The sequence below is a fragment of the Plectropomus leopardus genome, chromosome 10 (assembly GCF_008729295.1).
Source record: "Plectropomus leopardus isolate mb chromosome 10, YSFRI_Pleo_2.0, whole genome shotgun sequence".
NCBI lineage: Eukaryota > Metazoa > Chordata > Actinopteri > Perciformes > Serranidae > Plectropomus > Plectropomus leopardus.
In genome coordinates this window covers 19,057,048-19,072,474 of record NC_056472.1, presented here as the reverse complement: position 1 = coordinate 19,072,474, position 15,427 = coordinate 19,057,048, and the positions used below count along the sequence as shown (strand labels likewise).

Sequence of the window (15,427 nt, the reverse complement as noted above, 5' to 3'; positions counted from 1 at the left end):
AGTGATCGCAGAATCCGAAAAAGGCAAATATTATTTTTGAATTGAAGTCATAAGGGGGACCACGTTTAATTACAGCAAAATAATATCAAAACAGTCTTGTACAATCACTCCCACAACAAGCACAACATAATACAAGACTCATTTATCTAGTTTAACACATGCGTTTTTGCTAAAACATGATTTAAAACACTTGTGCCTACTAACAATGAGCTCTGAGTGTACCTGAGCACACATGTTCATATGAGTTCCACTTTAAATGCACATGCATGCCCAGGTGCACTACTTTGAAAGCATGAGACTGTTTGTACTGACGTGTTTTAGATCCCAGTGTTTTGGCGAAAATCAATGTCTGGAAAGCACTGAGCACTTGATTGGCTAAATGGGACTTGGATTATACTACAAAGGTTGTGTGAGAGTTTGTAAATTAATGTTTTAATACAGTTTTGTTGTTGTTAAACGCAGCTCCTGTTTAGATCAGTTCATGAAGAATATCGCCTTTTTTGAATTCTCTTTCACATCGGAGGCATGAGACAAAAAACGTGTTCTTCATGAGTTCAGGATAACACACGGTGAGTCATTTATCTACACATCGTCATTTTGTGGGGGAAATTCCTTCAAGGGTGTCCCAGGAACATTTTTGAATACAAAGAGACTGCATACCTGAATGTGTAAAGGAGTAGCTCAGTATATATGTAGTACAGTATATATGTGTGTCTGTGTGTGACAAAAGCAAAAATCTGAAAAGAGGTACCTGAAGTTGGAATTTTGCATCTTTGCCGACACTTTTTGTTCTCCATCTTCTGTTCAAGCGCTTTTCTTTCTTTGACAATTCTACACAATTGGACTTTGCGGCACACGTGGATCAAAATATGCAAAATGTGGTTAATAGGACAAACACAACACAAACAAAAGCACAAGCACACACATTAATTGCAGTGAAATGGCAAAAACAAGACAAGATCCCAAAAAATGAGTCGCAAAGGAAATAATGAGGCAAATGGAATGTGTGAAAACTATTACACGAAAAACTAAAAATTGAATAGATATTGATCAGTTAGAGAAGCTGGCAGCCATTCTGTGAGCACAGCTGAATCCTGTCTGTTTAGGCAGGTAATGAAGGTGACTGCTGAGGTTTTAAAAGACTAAACCTTTCTTAGAAGTGACACACCTCCATCATTACACTCACATACACAAACCTCTAAATGAAACACTACCTAAAGAGCTTCCTCTACTCTCTGTACCGGTGCATGTGTCTTTTTTTACCTGCATATCTGTGAAGTTGGGCGCTGACTGTGTCCTCTGTAGAATCTCCAAACTCTGCAATAGCCGGCTTAGCTCAGTCAGGTTGGACTGGCATCGTGCAAGCTCTGAAAATAAAGTTTACACCCACACACACACACAAACACAGTGCTATGTGTCATAAAATGCCCATCAATCCTGCTCTCGGGGGCCAGGAGACTTATCGTAAGACCCGAGGCATGATTTAATTTGCTTCTTTGTGAAATCACATTTGTTCCCAGGTTGAGGAGGAAAATTGCACTCACCCTCTGCACACTTGTCCATCTCCTCTGATTCCTGCAGCCAAGCGACCACCTTGCTCTGGCCGTTACTGTAGGAAGCAGGCAGGCTGCTGTTGCTGTTGCTGCTGGGGGCCACCGGCGTCCACGGCAAGCTGCTTGGCTTGGCCTGCTGAGGGTTGAGACGGGAACACACACAGAGATGCTTTAGCTGTAACTTCAAGTCAGCGTTCACTGTATGTTGTTACGTACTTATTAGGAGTGGTTCAGCTGGTTTTGATCATACTAAACTTGTTCAAGTGCACTGATTAGGGTTTCATCCGGGAAAACAGGATTGTCAGGAAGACATACAATTTCCTGTTTCCCAAAATTATAATAACAGCAAAAACTACTGACGCTCGGAAATGATTTAAGCTGGTACTTTCAATAACTACACATAACTACAGATAGACTTCAGTACTTTACGTTCTCCCTTGTGGATGCAGTTCCCTGAGTCAGCGGGAATGCAAAACGCAAATGGCAAACTTCTGTTGGCCCACCATTTTCATTAATTTAAAAGTAAAGTAAAATAGCCTAACACAACATGGTGTCTGCCACCAGCTTTGCATGGAAATACTTCAAAGGATTAACAAAGACAATGCAAAGCGTGTGCTCTGTGAGCGAGCGGTCAAATGTGCCAGAGGTCCAATAAGTCATTTGCTGAGACATTTGGAAACATTTGGAAATTCATGTTATTCAAAACACTCCCCTAGGAGAAATACTGTCAGAGATGGCAGCTAATGACAGATTTACATTCAACACTATCACAAACTGCAAAAAACTCTGCTTATTTTAATGTTGATTAACCCTTTGAAACCTGGAGCAACATCAGAAGATTTATGGTAGTTTTCTTTCAAATCCATGGGAATAAAGGCAGACAATAACTTGGTCAGACATTTGCCACACATTGTAAGAAATTATTAGATTTAGAAAATCATTTTCAAAAAGGCTAGGGAAATTATGTTTATTTATCATAATAACATTTAAAATTATGCTACAGAATTATAATATTTTTAAGCCCTTTTTTAAGTGCATTTTTAAGTCTTGTTTGTCTTTTTTTAAACTTGCTATTTCTTTTCATTTTTTGTCTGTTAAAAAAATAAAATTCAGGTCATTTTCTTGTACTTTTTTACTAATTTATTGCTAATTTGTGGATCATTTCTTCTTTTTTTGCTCATTGCCTTCTTCTAATGTTTTTAAAAGAAATCAAGACAGTTTGCTCAGGTTTCAAAAGGGTGACATAAATGTCATTCATTTTAGTAATTTTTAACACCATATAATACACTAAAACATTCAGGTTAGGAAACAATGACAAGGTAGATGCATATTTCTTATTGTTGCAAATAATGTTGCTATTAATATGAATAATTATTTTAATTCAAGCTTAAGTCAAACCTTAAATGTCAATCCATGAAAAAAATCCCAAGCACTAATAGTGTCAAAGAAGTAAAATTCAGGAGCTTTTAAACCTCTGGTCTGAAAGATGCCAAAAACGAATAAAAATGTTGTTCTCATTTCCTCATACTGTTGTCTCTGAATTTCTGGTTTTGTCCGATTAAAGAAAAATGATCACATTTGAGAAGCTGGAAGCTGCAAATATTTGGGCTTTTTTCTGAATCAAACTTGCTGTAATTTAATTTTCTGTCTCTTGACTGATTTAGTACACAGTGTACCCACACTGTTAAGCATAAAATTCAGTGACTTTTAAGGACTTTCCATGCACATTTTTCCCAATCAAGGACCCAACATTGAGACATGGATCAAAGTTAATTATCATTAACTTGCAGAGCAGCGTCCTGTGGGATACTCCAGCCGCATGGCTCCTCAAAGCTGCGTCGCCCATGGTGTAAACTTTTATTGATTTGCTGCAGGCTCTGAATCAGGCCATATGGATTCCCCGTAGATCTTTAACAAGTCAGTCTTTGTTAAATGTCTTTGATGAGCCATGAGACCTGAGATTTACATTTTACAGACATACTGTAGCTGAAGGTTTGCTTGAAGCTACAGTTGATAACATTTTTCATACTTGCTGACACTGTCGCTGTATTCACACACCACTAAATGAGAAACAATCTGTCGGGGAAAAAAACAAACACATTTTCCTGTGTGCTCTATTACTTGAAACGCTTTGAAAGGCTTTCCAGCATGTTAAAAAAAATAAAATAAAAAAATCTGAGGGGCCGAGGAGTCTCTCAAACAGCTGTCAGTCATGCCAATCACTGCTCGTGAACTGCGGTTACACTGTCAAACCTGGCAGCTCTGATCATATATGAATCAAGATGCTGTTTCTGCATCGCAAATGACGCCTCAAATCATTCACAAACATATTTTAGTGTACTGATTAAGTGTAAAATAAGAGAGATACTCAGATGGTGCTGAGTTCTCAGCTCAAATGTTTTCAACATGGTGCATGCAACATATGCCTCTGACACCTCAAATCAAAAATAGGCAATGCAGTAACAGAACCGTGATTCATTTTTGTTCAGTGCTGCCTAGTTTGCCTGACCGCAGTTCACCGGCACTGACTGACAGCTGCATTAGAGACTCCTCGCATCTGATTGGTTGTATACGGTAAGCTGAGGTAGATTCTAGCGAATGCATTATGGAGCAGTAAGAAGAGGAGGAGGGACATGATTTTCTTTCAAAGATTATCTGACTCATGTAGTTTTTTTCATAAAAGTTACCAACTGTGGCTTTAACTGTCGTCTTTCTCACTTACCTGCCGCTGGTTCACCTGCATCATTTAACTAAAATCACTTAAATAACATGACTGTCGCTCTTTTTCGAGGCAGGCAGTGTGTGAAAAAATGACGCAACTGTGGGAGACACACATGCAGGCACCGGAAAATAACTATTTACCAACACCTCGAATCTTTCCCATGACGATTATTCTGGATACAAAGACATAACTGATGTTTGAATGGACCATTATAAAATCATGACAGCAATAATGTGTTATATCACCGTCTTTCAGGAGCACGCACAAATGCTTCTCTACTGGATTTCTTTCGTATTTGCAGGAGACCTTGATAGTCCTCCTTGCAAGGCAAATAACTCTGACGCTAGGATTGGAGTCTCTCATTTAAAAGCTGTTCCTCTGGGAGAGCTCATCAGGCTGCAGCCAGCTGCTCTGAATCCAGATCCTACTGATCACCTCTAATGGGCTGCATGAGGCGCAGAGCCGCACTCCCAGGAGAACCTACTCTGGCTGCATCCTCACATTTAACGCTCACTTCAGACACATCAACAAGAACCGGGGGCTCACACCATACTCAGAACAGTCTGGACAAACAACCCATTTTATTATCCTAATGATCTGTTTACATTTGCCTGCCTAATTAGGGTTGCTGCACCGGGCAGATATCTGACACACATCCACAGACATTAGTAACACGGGACAGATCAGGGCCACAATGGTTACAAGTGTTCAGATCACATTTAGTAAATAGATTTCCATATATGTAAACTGTTTCGTATAAGGTTGCAAATTATAAGAACTTTCCTTAGTTGCACTGTCAATGGTAACATTTTAGATTGATTAATTGTGATTAAGAAAAAAAAACAAACAAAAACTTTGCTTATACCAAACACAACAAAAAGTGTTTTTTTTCCTCAATCAAAGTTCACAGCAACATGTTGCATATTCTCTGGCAGCATGGCATAGCCTATGAAATATATAAAGATGTATAGACATACGACACACATTGAATATAATGCTTCGTTTCACGTCCTTTATTTTTCAAAGTCGCCACCATGCTCTCCTTTTAGACCAAAAGATGGCCACCTCTTCATCGTTATATTGTGCCCTTTGTTTTCTCATGCTAGTCCATGGCCATGTTTACATACACAGTAATATTCTCCTGTTACTCAGAATATGACAATAGTCTGAATTTGGATGGGTCATGTAAATAACATATTCTGTTTGGATATTCTGGATTAGTTATTATTCTTTTTCATTAGCCATGTAAACATCTTAACAGGAATATAGTCTTGTTCAGAATTAGGTAAAAAAAAAAACGGAATATTTTGTGAATGCAAATGTACTCATTGAAATATGCTTTTAAAATACACCATTCTACTGATGGCTAGAATGTAACGGCAGAGCGTACATTGTTTATATATCAGAATCACATCTTTGTTTAATCGATTAAAGTCTTAACGACCAATCAATCATCAATTAATCATTGGCATCCCTAGTTTCATATTAAATTTACACCGGCTATTTACAGTATTTGTATGGAAATGGAAATGTTTAATTGAAAGGACAATGTTGCGCACTGCTAAATTATCAGACTGCTGATCACAGAAGAGGCAGTCTTATCTGATGATAAAGTCTTCTTGTCGTTCCGAGTGAAATTTGACTTCCTTTCTTCTGGATGATATTTTGGTTCACTATCCCAGTTTCCAGTAAAAACAGAACTAGGCGATCTCTCATTCCCCATGACATACCCTTCTTGAATAAGTAATTGCACTCTGCTCAGAGCACAGAGAGACAGACCGCTTTTTAAGCTCAATACACAGAATGAAAAACGTCCAGGCTGTTGTGATTAAAGTGGTCTAAATATCGACATCAAATCTGTAATGTTGTGTTTTTAGTTCATCAACAGTAGCTCTGATAATTATTAAATTAAAACATTTTTCAAACTAAAATGTCAAATGGTGTCTCCAGCTTCTCAAATGGGAGGATCTGCAGCTTTCCTCTATTACCATTTTCAGCTGTATATTACATGTAATAGAAAAAGTCATCTGCAGACGTCATATTGGGCTCCCAGCCATAGGCCTTTGTTTTTTTGTTTTTGTTTTACTATTTTCTGACATTTTATGAACCAGAGAAAATAATTGAGTAATGGATAAAATATTAATTGTTTGGAGGGCTCACCTTGGCTTCTCGTACCACACTGCAGGCAGGCTGGGGGGACTCCATGGCAGCCGGTGGAGGAAACGTTCGCATGGTGGCCTCTCGGGGAGATCGCACAATCTCATTCTGTCGGTAAAGCCGGTGATGACGTAACTTGGACACCCAGGCATCAAAGATGTCTTGAGATTTGACCTGAAGAGAACAGACAGCTTAAACTCTGTCGTTCAATCACCTCCCGTTTATCAACGTTAAAACTGACAATATCGACTCGTTCCATCAGTGTTACCTTCAGGTGATAGATGTGCTCCTCGGTGTCCAGATCGATGCGACGGGCTCTCTTCTTGATGGACATGACCGAGAGGCCGACATCGATACTGCCATGAAGTTTGCCTTTTTGGATCTAAGGTGATGACAAAAATACTTGTTCAGTTTACTCAAAGTTTATAGTTAGTTGAATTATTTGTAAATTTTGTGCACACGTCAATTATAGTTAACTTCTTTTACGCAGGTCTACTGAAACTAAACTCCGTCCTCCATGCTTTTGATCCTTGTGTCCAATTTAATAGTCTTTGGGCAGAGCTGAAACGATGAGTTGATGAACTGATTATTTGATCTGAAGAAATTTTAACTGCAAGAATTTTGATAATCAATAAATCATTTAAGTCAGGGATTCCCAACCAGGGCTACATGTATGCTACTTCTCGAGGTGCCAGTGGGTACTTGGCAATATTATGGAGTATTTTTAGAACCTGTTTTGTGTGGTCACAGTAAACTTTGACCTTTGACCATCAAAATCTAAACAGATCATTGTTGAGTCCAGGTAGGTGTTTTTGTCAAATCTGAGTAAATTCCTGTAATTCGTTATTCAGTTATTGGATTAACGAGAATGAAATGCATGTATCTACGGACATAGCGGTCACTGAAATTGACCCATAATAAAAACTATTAAATAGATAGTGCTGCGTATTTGTTTTTTAACTAATTGATTGGATCAAGTAATATATGGTAAAAATGTGCATGAAGGTGCAGAAAAAAATTATATTACAGAGTCATTAAGTGAAGGTGCACCTCACTCCAAATTTATACTAAATTTGGCAAGTTCACCATTGGCATCAAATGCAGCACATGTGGAAAACTGCTTGACTCACTGCAACTCATAATCTAAACAGCAGAATGAGAACTTGTGAGTTATTACAGCAATAACAGAAACACACACAATAATGCTACAAGCTGCAGTATGACTGCAGTGAGATTACAGGTGATAGTACACTGAGAAACATTCACTAAATCTGACATATGAACTGCAAAGATTTACTGCTTTACTTTTCCTTGCATGATAATACAGTAATATTTTGTTTTTGTTTTTTTTCCCATCTTGGTTTTAGACTTTTGGTTGTACATAACATGTCAAGATGTCTTTTGGGCTTTTGAATTTTTTTTCCTAAGAAAATTTTCTGGGCATCTTTCCCTTCGCTGGATAGATGACAGTACAGAGGCCGACAGGAAGCACAGGGACAAAGAGGCGGTGCTACTTGCAACAAAGAACCCCAGATAGAGCTATACCAGTAAGCATCTGGCTTTAAGACATTTTGGTATGGCCAAAATGATTAATCAACTATTCAAAAATATGATCAACAAATCTAATCCATGTAAATAATCATTAGTTACAACCCTACAGACAACACTTGTGATCTTGATAAAGGTCTAAGAACAGAGAAAAATAAAGTGAGAACAAGTGATCCGCAATGTGCCTGAGTCTTTGGTTTCTTCAAAGTCATGTGTTATGTTTCCATTTTGCCCCTAAAATTCTAGCTTTCCTGCAAAGTGACATGGCGTGCTGAAACACACTGAACATCATGACCCCCGTTGCAGATGTTTCTGCTGACTCATTGCCGAGCCGAGCTGATGTCAGGCCAGGCTGCCCTGTGTCTGCCTGTGGGTTATAGTCAGGGTTACTTACATCAATAGGGGACTTGGAGTACTTCAGGATACCATTGTCCAGAACAAAAAAACGCTGCAGAGAATGTAAGCACAGAAAAAAAATGCATTGGTTAAATAACAAGAAAGGTAGCAATTGAATATAGATCCCATTGGACTGGTTTATATCGTGGACTTTGCATCTATTCTCTCATAGCTGCAGGCTCTGTGTGTTCTGTAGTGTTTTGAGTTTAAATATGCCAGCAACAGGGACTGGTTTCCACTGGTGTTCCAGTGTTTGGAGAAAACAACAGTTAAGCTGATGCTGAAGGTGGTGACTTCAAAAGAAATGCTCAGTATGCTTGCGGAAGAGGCCCAGAGAGAGCAAAGCAAGGTGCATGAAAAGGGGAACTTATTTCTTTACTAGACAGCAAACTGTTTAACATTCAAGGAGCAGCTGTTTCTGAATGTGTTTTTCCACCAGTGTTTCGCTTTGCCTGTGGATCTTACCTTGTGCCAGCCTTTCAGGGGCCATTTCCGCTTCTTCAACATAAAACCCTCGTGTTTATCAGGCCTCTGGACGTTGCTCTGGCCAATTTTCAGCCCCTCAATGATTTCCCAGCTGTCTGCCTCCTGGAGAGGAATAAAAAGACAAATTGTGTCAGAACAAATCCCCTCACACCTCTAGAATAGGAAGAAAACAGGGGATACACTTGCCGTGATAAAAAGAAAAGACGCTCCTGTTATGCCCACAGTCTGATAGACGAAAGAAAACCACAGAAATACACTTCACACTTCTTTATTCTCCTGCCCCTGTTCTACACATTTTAAGAAATACTGCCCCATTCAAATTCCTCCTGCTCCCTCAGCATTTCCACTCCATTAGCTTTCTCCTGACTGCGCTCTTCCTGCTGCTCGTGGGTCTGTAAATCAAAGTGACGCCTCTGGAGTGGAGGGACAGCAAAGTCAGGCAGGGCCAGGTAAAACATCACACTGTCGTCCCACTCGGGGGGGACACTGGGAATGATGGGATCACAGCTTTGATGGCAGAAAATGTCTCCGAAAAGATAAAAACCATTTTGCTGTACTTTTCCGACATGATGCATTCAGCATTTTTCAGAGGTTATATTGTGTGCAAGTTCGAAAACTGACATGATAACTTTCCTTGCACCTGTCGCATCCACTTCCATGTTTGCAGGGCTGTCAAAACTAAATCAATTAGCCCACTACTACCTGTCACTGCGTGTGTGAAGGCAGACTCTCACAAACTGTCGACGGCCTGGAGCACACACTCCCGCAGCAGGAGTCTCCAAATGACGAGGAGGCAGAGGGACGAAGAGGTGTGCTAGCTAGTTTCTCCTAGTGAACAAAGAGACAGTGAAAGTGCGGCAAGGAGGTGCTGAGCCAATCAACATCCTGTGCAAAGCTCTACAATGAAGTAAGATTTGACCTATTTTAATTTTTTGTTTTAAAAATCAAATGTAATCAATATGTGGTGGTTAATACTGATATTATGGTAGACCACTACAAATAAATGATTTTAAGCACTGATATTTATATTTGTTTATAATTTCTTTATTGTCATTTCACAAAAAAACCCCAATAAATTTAAGACTGAATACCTAGTATTACCTGAAGAACAAATGCCCAAATAGTCAGTCAAAAATTTGCTAAAAATGTGTTCTGTATGTTCTCAGTAAACTATAAATATGTTTTCAATTGTTCTGGTCAATAAAAAAATGGTTTTCTTCAATATCAATTTGCTAAGAGTTTTTGTATGGTCTTAATTTAATGTGTTTATGGTCTTGATTAACAAAATTAGCTTTCTATAGCCTTGGCTTACATAAAATGTAAAAACCACATTTAGCATTTATAAAGAGTATATTAACACTTATAACACACTGTAATGTAGTGATAGGCAGACATTAGCTTTTAATAATGTATTTTTCAACAACTATAACTACTCCTGTGCACACCCATTAGTGGAGGCTTGTATATTAACAGCTAAGAAATGACAACAGTAAAACACAGTTGTAATCATTTAAAATATGTCCTCATAAGTAAAGTTACAGTCGTTCACAAATACTGCCTGTACATGAATAATCACTTAAACAAGTAATTTTAGCTGTGTACAACATAAGAAAGTGTTATCCTGTTACCGTCACTTATTTAAAATGCACAAAAAAGGTGATATCATGAACTTCTGTGCACTAATCAGGAGTGAACACTTTAATGAAATTCCAATGACATCTGCTGGGCGGTTTGCTAATGTTACCAGACCACAGTCAATAACACCTGATCAAACACAGACACACAGTCCTAATGGAGCAAATTGGCTTTTTTTCCACAAGTGTTGTACTCCAAAAAGCAACAATGCTTGATTCCACTTCCCCACACTTAACTTTGATTGTTGATTATTTGATTGTTAATATCTAATGATAGATAAAATATTTTCCTGTAGCTTCAAAAAAGTCCTACAGAACTGTACTTGGCTGTGTTTCAAACATTTAGCTGGAAAACGCAACCTTGATATATTTATATGGAGCATTTAGAGTCAAGAAAAAGTGGTAGTGACAACTTTTACTCACAGTGCAACTAATAGTCTGACTGCACCACGGTGCACCACTGTTGTAGTAAAAAGCATTAACATTGAGTAGCAATTTCTAAACACGACATGAGCCGTCTATTTTTGGGCAGTTATCCCAGACTCAGATTAAGTAAAATATTAATAAAATGGAACAGATCTAAATGTAATTTTGGTGAAGTAGGCCAGTTTTTAATTTCATACTTGAATCAGCCTCGAAGGCAAAACCCACAACTTAACATGCACAAGCATCTCCGGAAAACACCAAATAACAGCCCGTGGCTCCTCACTGCTCGGTGTGATGTTGCGACCTTCAAGACAGCTCATCAGGTGTGTGTTACGACACCCGACCTTGGCTTGCAGGACATTTAACAAAAGGAGACAACAGCTTGTTTAATCTAATGACTGGTCGAACAGATCTGTTCGGTAATGAGGTCATGTTTCTCCGCAGACGACAGCCGCTCCCTTCCGGTGGCCGTGTGCAGCTGAGGAGACGGAGGAGCTCGACTTCATTAGCCAAATTTACGTCACCATTTGAAGCAATCATATTCTAAAAGGTAGCAGTCTCATTATGCTCAAAGCGATTATGCCGTGATCAGTTGAACTTAACTACATTAATGTGAAATGATCGATATATTAACGCTTCTGAATTTGGCCTCACACATGATGAGCGCCCTCCCAAAGAGGCCATAACAAGCAGCAGTCTGTGAGAAACCCTTTGGACAAACTTCCTGTTGTGTTATCTGCGGCATTACAAACAGACTCTCAATGCTCTCTAAATTGATAAATCAATACTTCACTAAATAAAGAATGGCTTCTGCTGCAAATATTGCGAGTCAATGCACTTTCCTGGGTTTTAAGATCTGGACCATTAATGATATAAATCGACAAATTCTTCATGAGGAACAGTCCACTCAACCTCCGGCTCCACATAAACAACAAAGTATATGCCAGATATCGGTTTGTATGGAAATTACTGCCACAGTCAGAGGATTTGCTTTTGTTATTTGACCCTGAAAAACAGAACTGAATTAAGCCAAAGTGATTTCCTGCACTCTGCTCACATTCATTGATCTCATTGCAGAATAATTTAAAGCTGAATGAGCCAGTCCCTCTTGGTGAGTTTAGCCCTTTAATAAAGGATCCTGACTCAGTAAGAGGCCGTCTGCTTCACAATGTCAAGATCTGAAAAGGTTTGCTCCACAAGCTTGTTCGTTTGATAGTGAATAACTTTAACTTGATTCAGCTTTTCTGTCTTTTCCAAGTATCCGTTAAAGAAATACAGTATAACACTGCTGGAAAGACGGCATTTTAAAAAAGCTAAGCTGTATATGCAGTGGAAAGATGCAAATACTTTTGAATTTAGTTCTACATAAGCAGAGAAAACGGAGAAAAAGGAAGCTTTTGCTCCTTTATAACTACCATCAATAAATGCTCACACTGGTGGGTGACGTAATCCAAACTCATATATGTGAAATAATTGTGTCCGGCTGGCAAGAAACAATCTTGTATTACATTAAAACGGTGAAGTAACACATGCTTCTGAAAACATTTGAGGGGAGAAACAGGCAAAGCAGTAACAGAATCTTGGTTTATATTTGATTAGCGTGGCCTAGTTTTACCATTTGATCTCAGCTTTTTTTGGTCTCTGTTTTCACTGTGCAGGAAGCAGTACGGCACCCACCTCCTGTTCACAAACTCTCGCTATTACAGCTAAACATGGCACTAAAATTTGTTTCGAAAGAAATGTTTGGCAGTTCCTAGTTTTACTGTTTGATTAAAGTTTGGGCTGAGTTTCAGAGGGAGAGACGAGGGTCTGTCTGTGGTTAGTCTTTTGCATCAATTTGCGTAATCCGACAGTTTTCCTGGGAGGGGAGCGGGGAGATCGAGGCACTGGTTCAATTGAGGGGAAGTATACCTTTAAAAAAGACTCGAATCATATCAGTAAAGCGAAACAGTTACATGCCAGAAGAGTAAAGAAACTTTTATTATCCCGATTACAAACCAAATCAATCCTGTGTCAGTCTTCTGGTATCCACCACCTGCAGAGACACTCAGCGCTGTAGCACAGCAGACTTTTTAGTGCTGCAATGAATCAAACTATTACAGTTAAGGTGTCCCTGAGCAGGAGAAAGGACAAACACTCCTTGGGGACACCTTAGGCTAAATCAGCCCTATAAATATCAGCACAACACTTCTGATGACAAGCTTCTCTGACACATCTGCTTCTCCCACAGACACTCATCTACACACAGAGTAATGGTCGCTGCAGCTCCTGAAATACTGACTAACTTTAAGTGCTGAACTGCACAAAAACAAACCAGTCAAGTTTGAATCCAAAGATTCTGGACTTATTTCAGTTCATTTCCTACTTAACCATTAGCGTATTCAGAGTGTGATAAAACATAATGATCCAATAACAAGAGAGATAAAAATAATCAAACAGACTAATCCGTTTAATTCTTAATGGGAGTTTTTACTTTACGGGCTTACATAATCATTGATTACCCCCCAAAACAAAATAAAGGCCAGAAAATCATTTTATTAAAGGAGCAGTGAGTAAGATTTAGGGGATTTAGTTGTGTCTTGCAGAGAGAATTTCATTGCCACCAGCTAAAACGTCTCCCAGTTATATTTCCATCAGTGTTTGTTGTTCAGAAGGGTTTTACCTGGAGCTAAATTATCAGCAGAGGTCTCTTCCTCTCCAAACAAACGGACCTGGTGATTAAAACCGGTAAAAAACAGCGAATAAAGAAGTTTCACGTTACAACTCTGCTTTTCTTATCAAGTTTTGGCATATTTCATATGCAAAGATATGATGCCATTTCAAAAAGTATAAAAGCCTGGCTTTTTAAGATTCTTTGTTTCTTTTCACTGAAAATGATGATCACTAAAAAAAAAAGATGTGTCCCATTGTGATGTAATGAAAAAGTTTCTTAAAAATATGCTATGACTGTGCAGTATTGTCGGCTGCTGTGTGTAACATGGTCCCCGGAAAAAGCCAAAGGTAAATCCTCCCCAATATTCACTCCTGTTTGGTGTTTCACCTCACTATAGCTGGGTTTTTCAGCGCTGGGTCTCTTGGATGCCTGGTGCCTGCAGTGGATGCCTTGGTTTTGTACCTGGTCACTATTTTTTAATAAAACCCAGATATAAAAATACTTGCAGAGGGCATAGTCTCTTCAGAAAATCCCCACCACACACTTGTAACGGGAAATAAAGGATGATTGAGAAGGATTACTTCTTCATATGAGTCTATGAATTGTTTTTGTTGTTGTTGTTGTTTTGAGCAAAATTATTCCAGTTAGTTATTCCAGGATGTTTAAGTGTCATTTTAAGAGTTTTAAGCATATCTTGAATTATTATTATCATCATAACAATGCGAATCACAACTATTTTAGCCATGATGAAATTTTCATATCGTCCCATGCCTATTTTCTGGTTATTACCATGAAAACAGCCAATGTCTGACATTGGCGCAACTGATAATCATTGATTTCTCCAACCTCAAAATTTCAAAGGGAACATTCCTAAATATTAGCCGAAAACAAAACATGTGATTCCATCCATTCTTCCTTGTATCTCCAAGCCCGAAAACCATCTATCCAACCAGGGACGACAGCAGCAAGTTAAAAAAAATGGCTAGTTGCAGTGACATCCTAAATCAATGTGTAATGTCTCGCTCCACAAACTGTAAGAGAGAGCGTGTGCTTTCTGCAGGTGGCGCCTCTAATTGCTCTCATGAGGGTCTCCAGAGTAAACAGTGATCGTCAGCAGAGGGGGAACATGACATGTATTGATTACGAAATGGGGGCTGGATCTCATTAAGGCTTTCCCCCAACAAAATGCCCCACTCTCATTTTTCGTCAAAAAACTGAAGCCCAGCCAAGCTAGTTAAGGTCTTTTCTCAGCGTCCACTGTGCCTCCTTAGGACGTCCCTGGGGAAGATGTATTTTACTGCATGTTCTCTACAGCGGTCCACCAATACAACATCACACAATATAATGAAAAGATCCCACTCAAAGCACAGTGAGCAGACAGTGATGCAGTAAAACACCCCCATCATGTTTTTTTAGAGATTATTTTTTGGCTTTTGCCTTTAGAGATAGGACAGCTACAGCATGAGCAAGGGGGAGAGAGGGGATGACATGCAGCAAAGGGCCACAAGTAAGAGTCGAACCCGTGGCCGCTGCTGTGAGGACACAGCTTCTGTACATGGGGCGCCCGCTCTACTAGGTGAGCTACTGTGCGCCCCATCATCATGGTTAAAATACAAAGAGCATGCAGGTATAACGCTGCGTAATGTCAATTAAGTTCATACACACTTATCTGACGTCTTCAACAATGACCTCAGCGATGTTTTCAAAGTTACTTGTAAAATAGTAATTTATAAAAGTCCATTTTTGACCTTGGGGACGGCAGTTCGGTCTCACCACCAGGTACATTTACTGTTATGGAGCTTCACACATGATTGACCCATTTGTCACGAACATCATGTAGCATAACTGAAAG

General features: G+C 39.1%; 1 protein-coding gene across 4 annotated transcripts in view; it reads right to left on the bottom strand.

The window, feature by feature from the left end:
• The window catches only part of osbpl6 (oxysterol binding protein-like 6), a 53,195-nt gene that overhangs the window by 20,890 nt on the left and 16,878 nt on the right, over window positions 1-15,427 (bottom strand). Inside the window, exons 3-9 of one of the 4 annotated variants that reach the window (XM_042494469.1) lie at window positions 8,842-8,964; window positions 8,375-8,428; window positions 6,701-6,814; window positions 6,436-6,606; window positions 1,545-1,689; window positions 1,264-1,367; window positions 752-844 (exon numbers count right to left, since the gene is read on the bottom strand). In XM_042494469.1, coding sequence (XP_042350403.1) covers window positions 752-844; window positions 1,264-1,367; window positions 1,545-1,689; window positions 6,436-6,606; window positions 6,701-6,814; window positions 8,375-8,428; window positions 8,842-8,964 — 804 coding nt within the window. The remainder of the gene's footprint in view (window positions 1-751; window positions 845-1,263; window positions 1,368-1,544; window positions 1,690-6,435; window positions 6,607-6,700; window positions 6,815-8,374; window positions 8,429-8,841; window positions 8,965-15,427) is intronic. The other 3 variants (XM_042494470.1, XM_042494471.1, XM_042494472.1) reach the window with 3 other exon arrangements.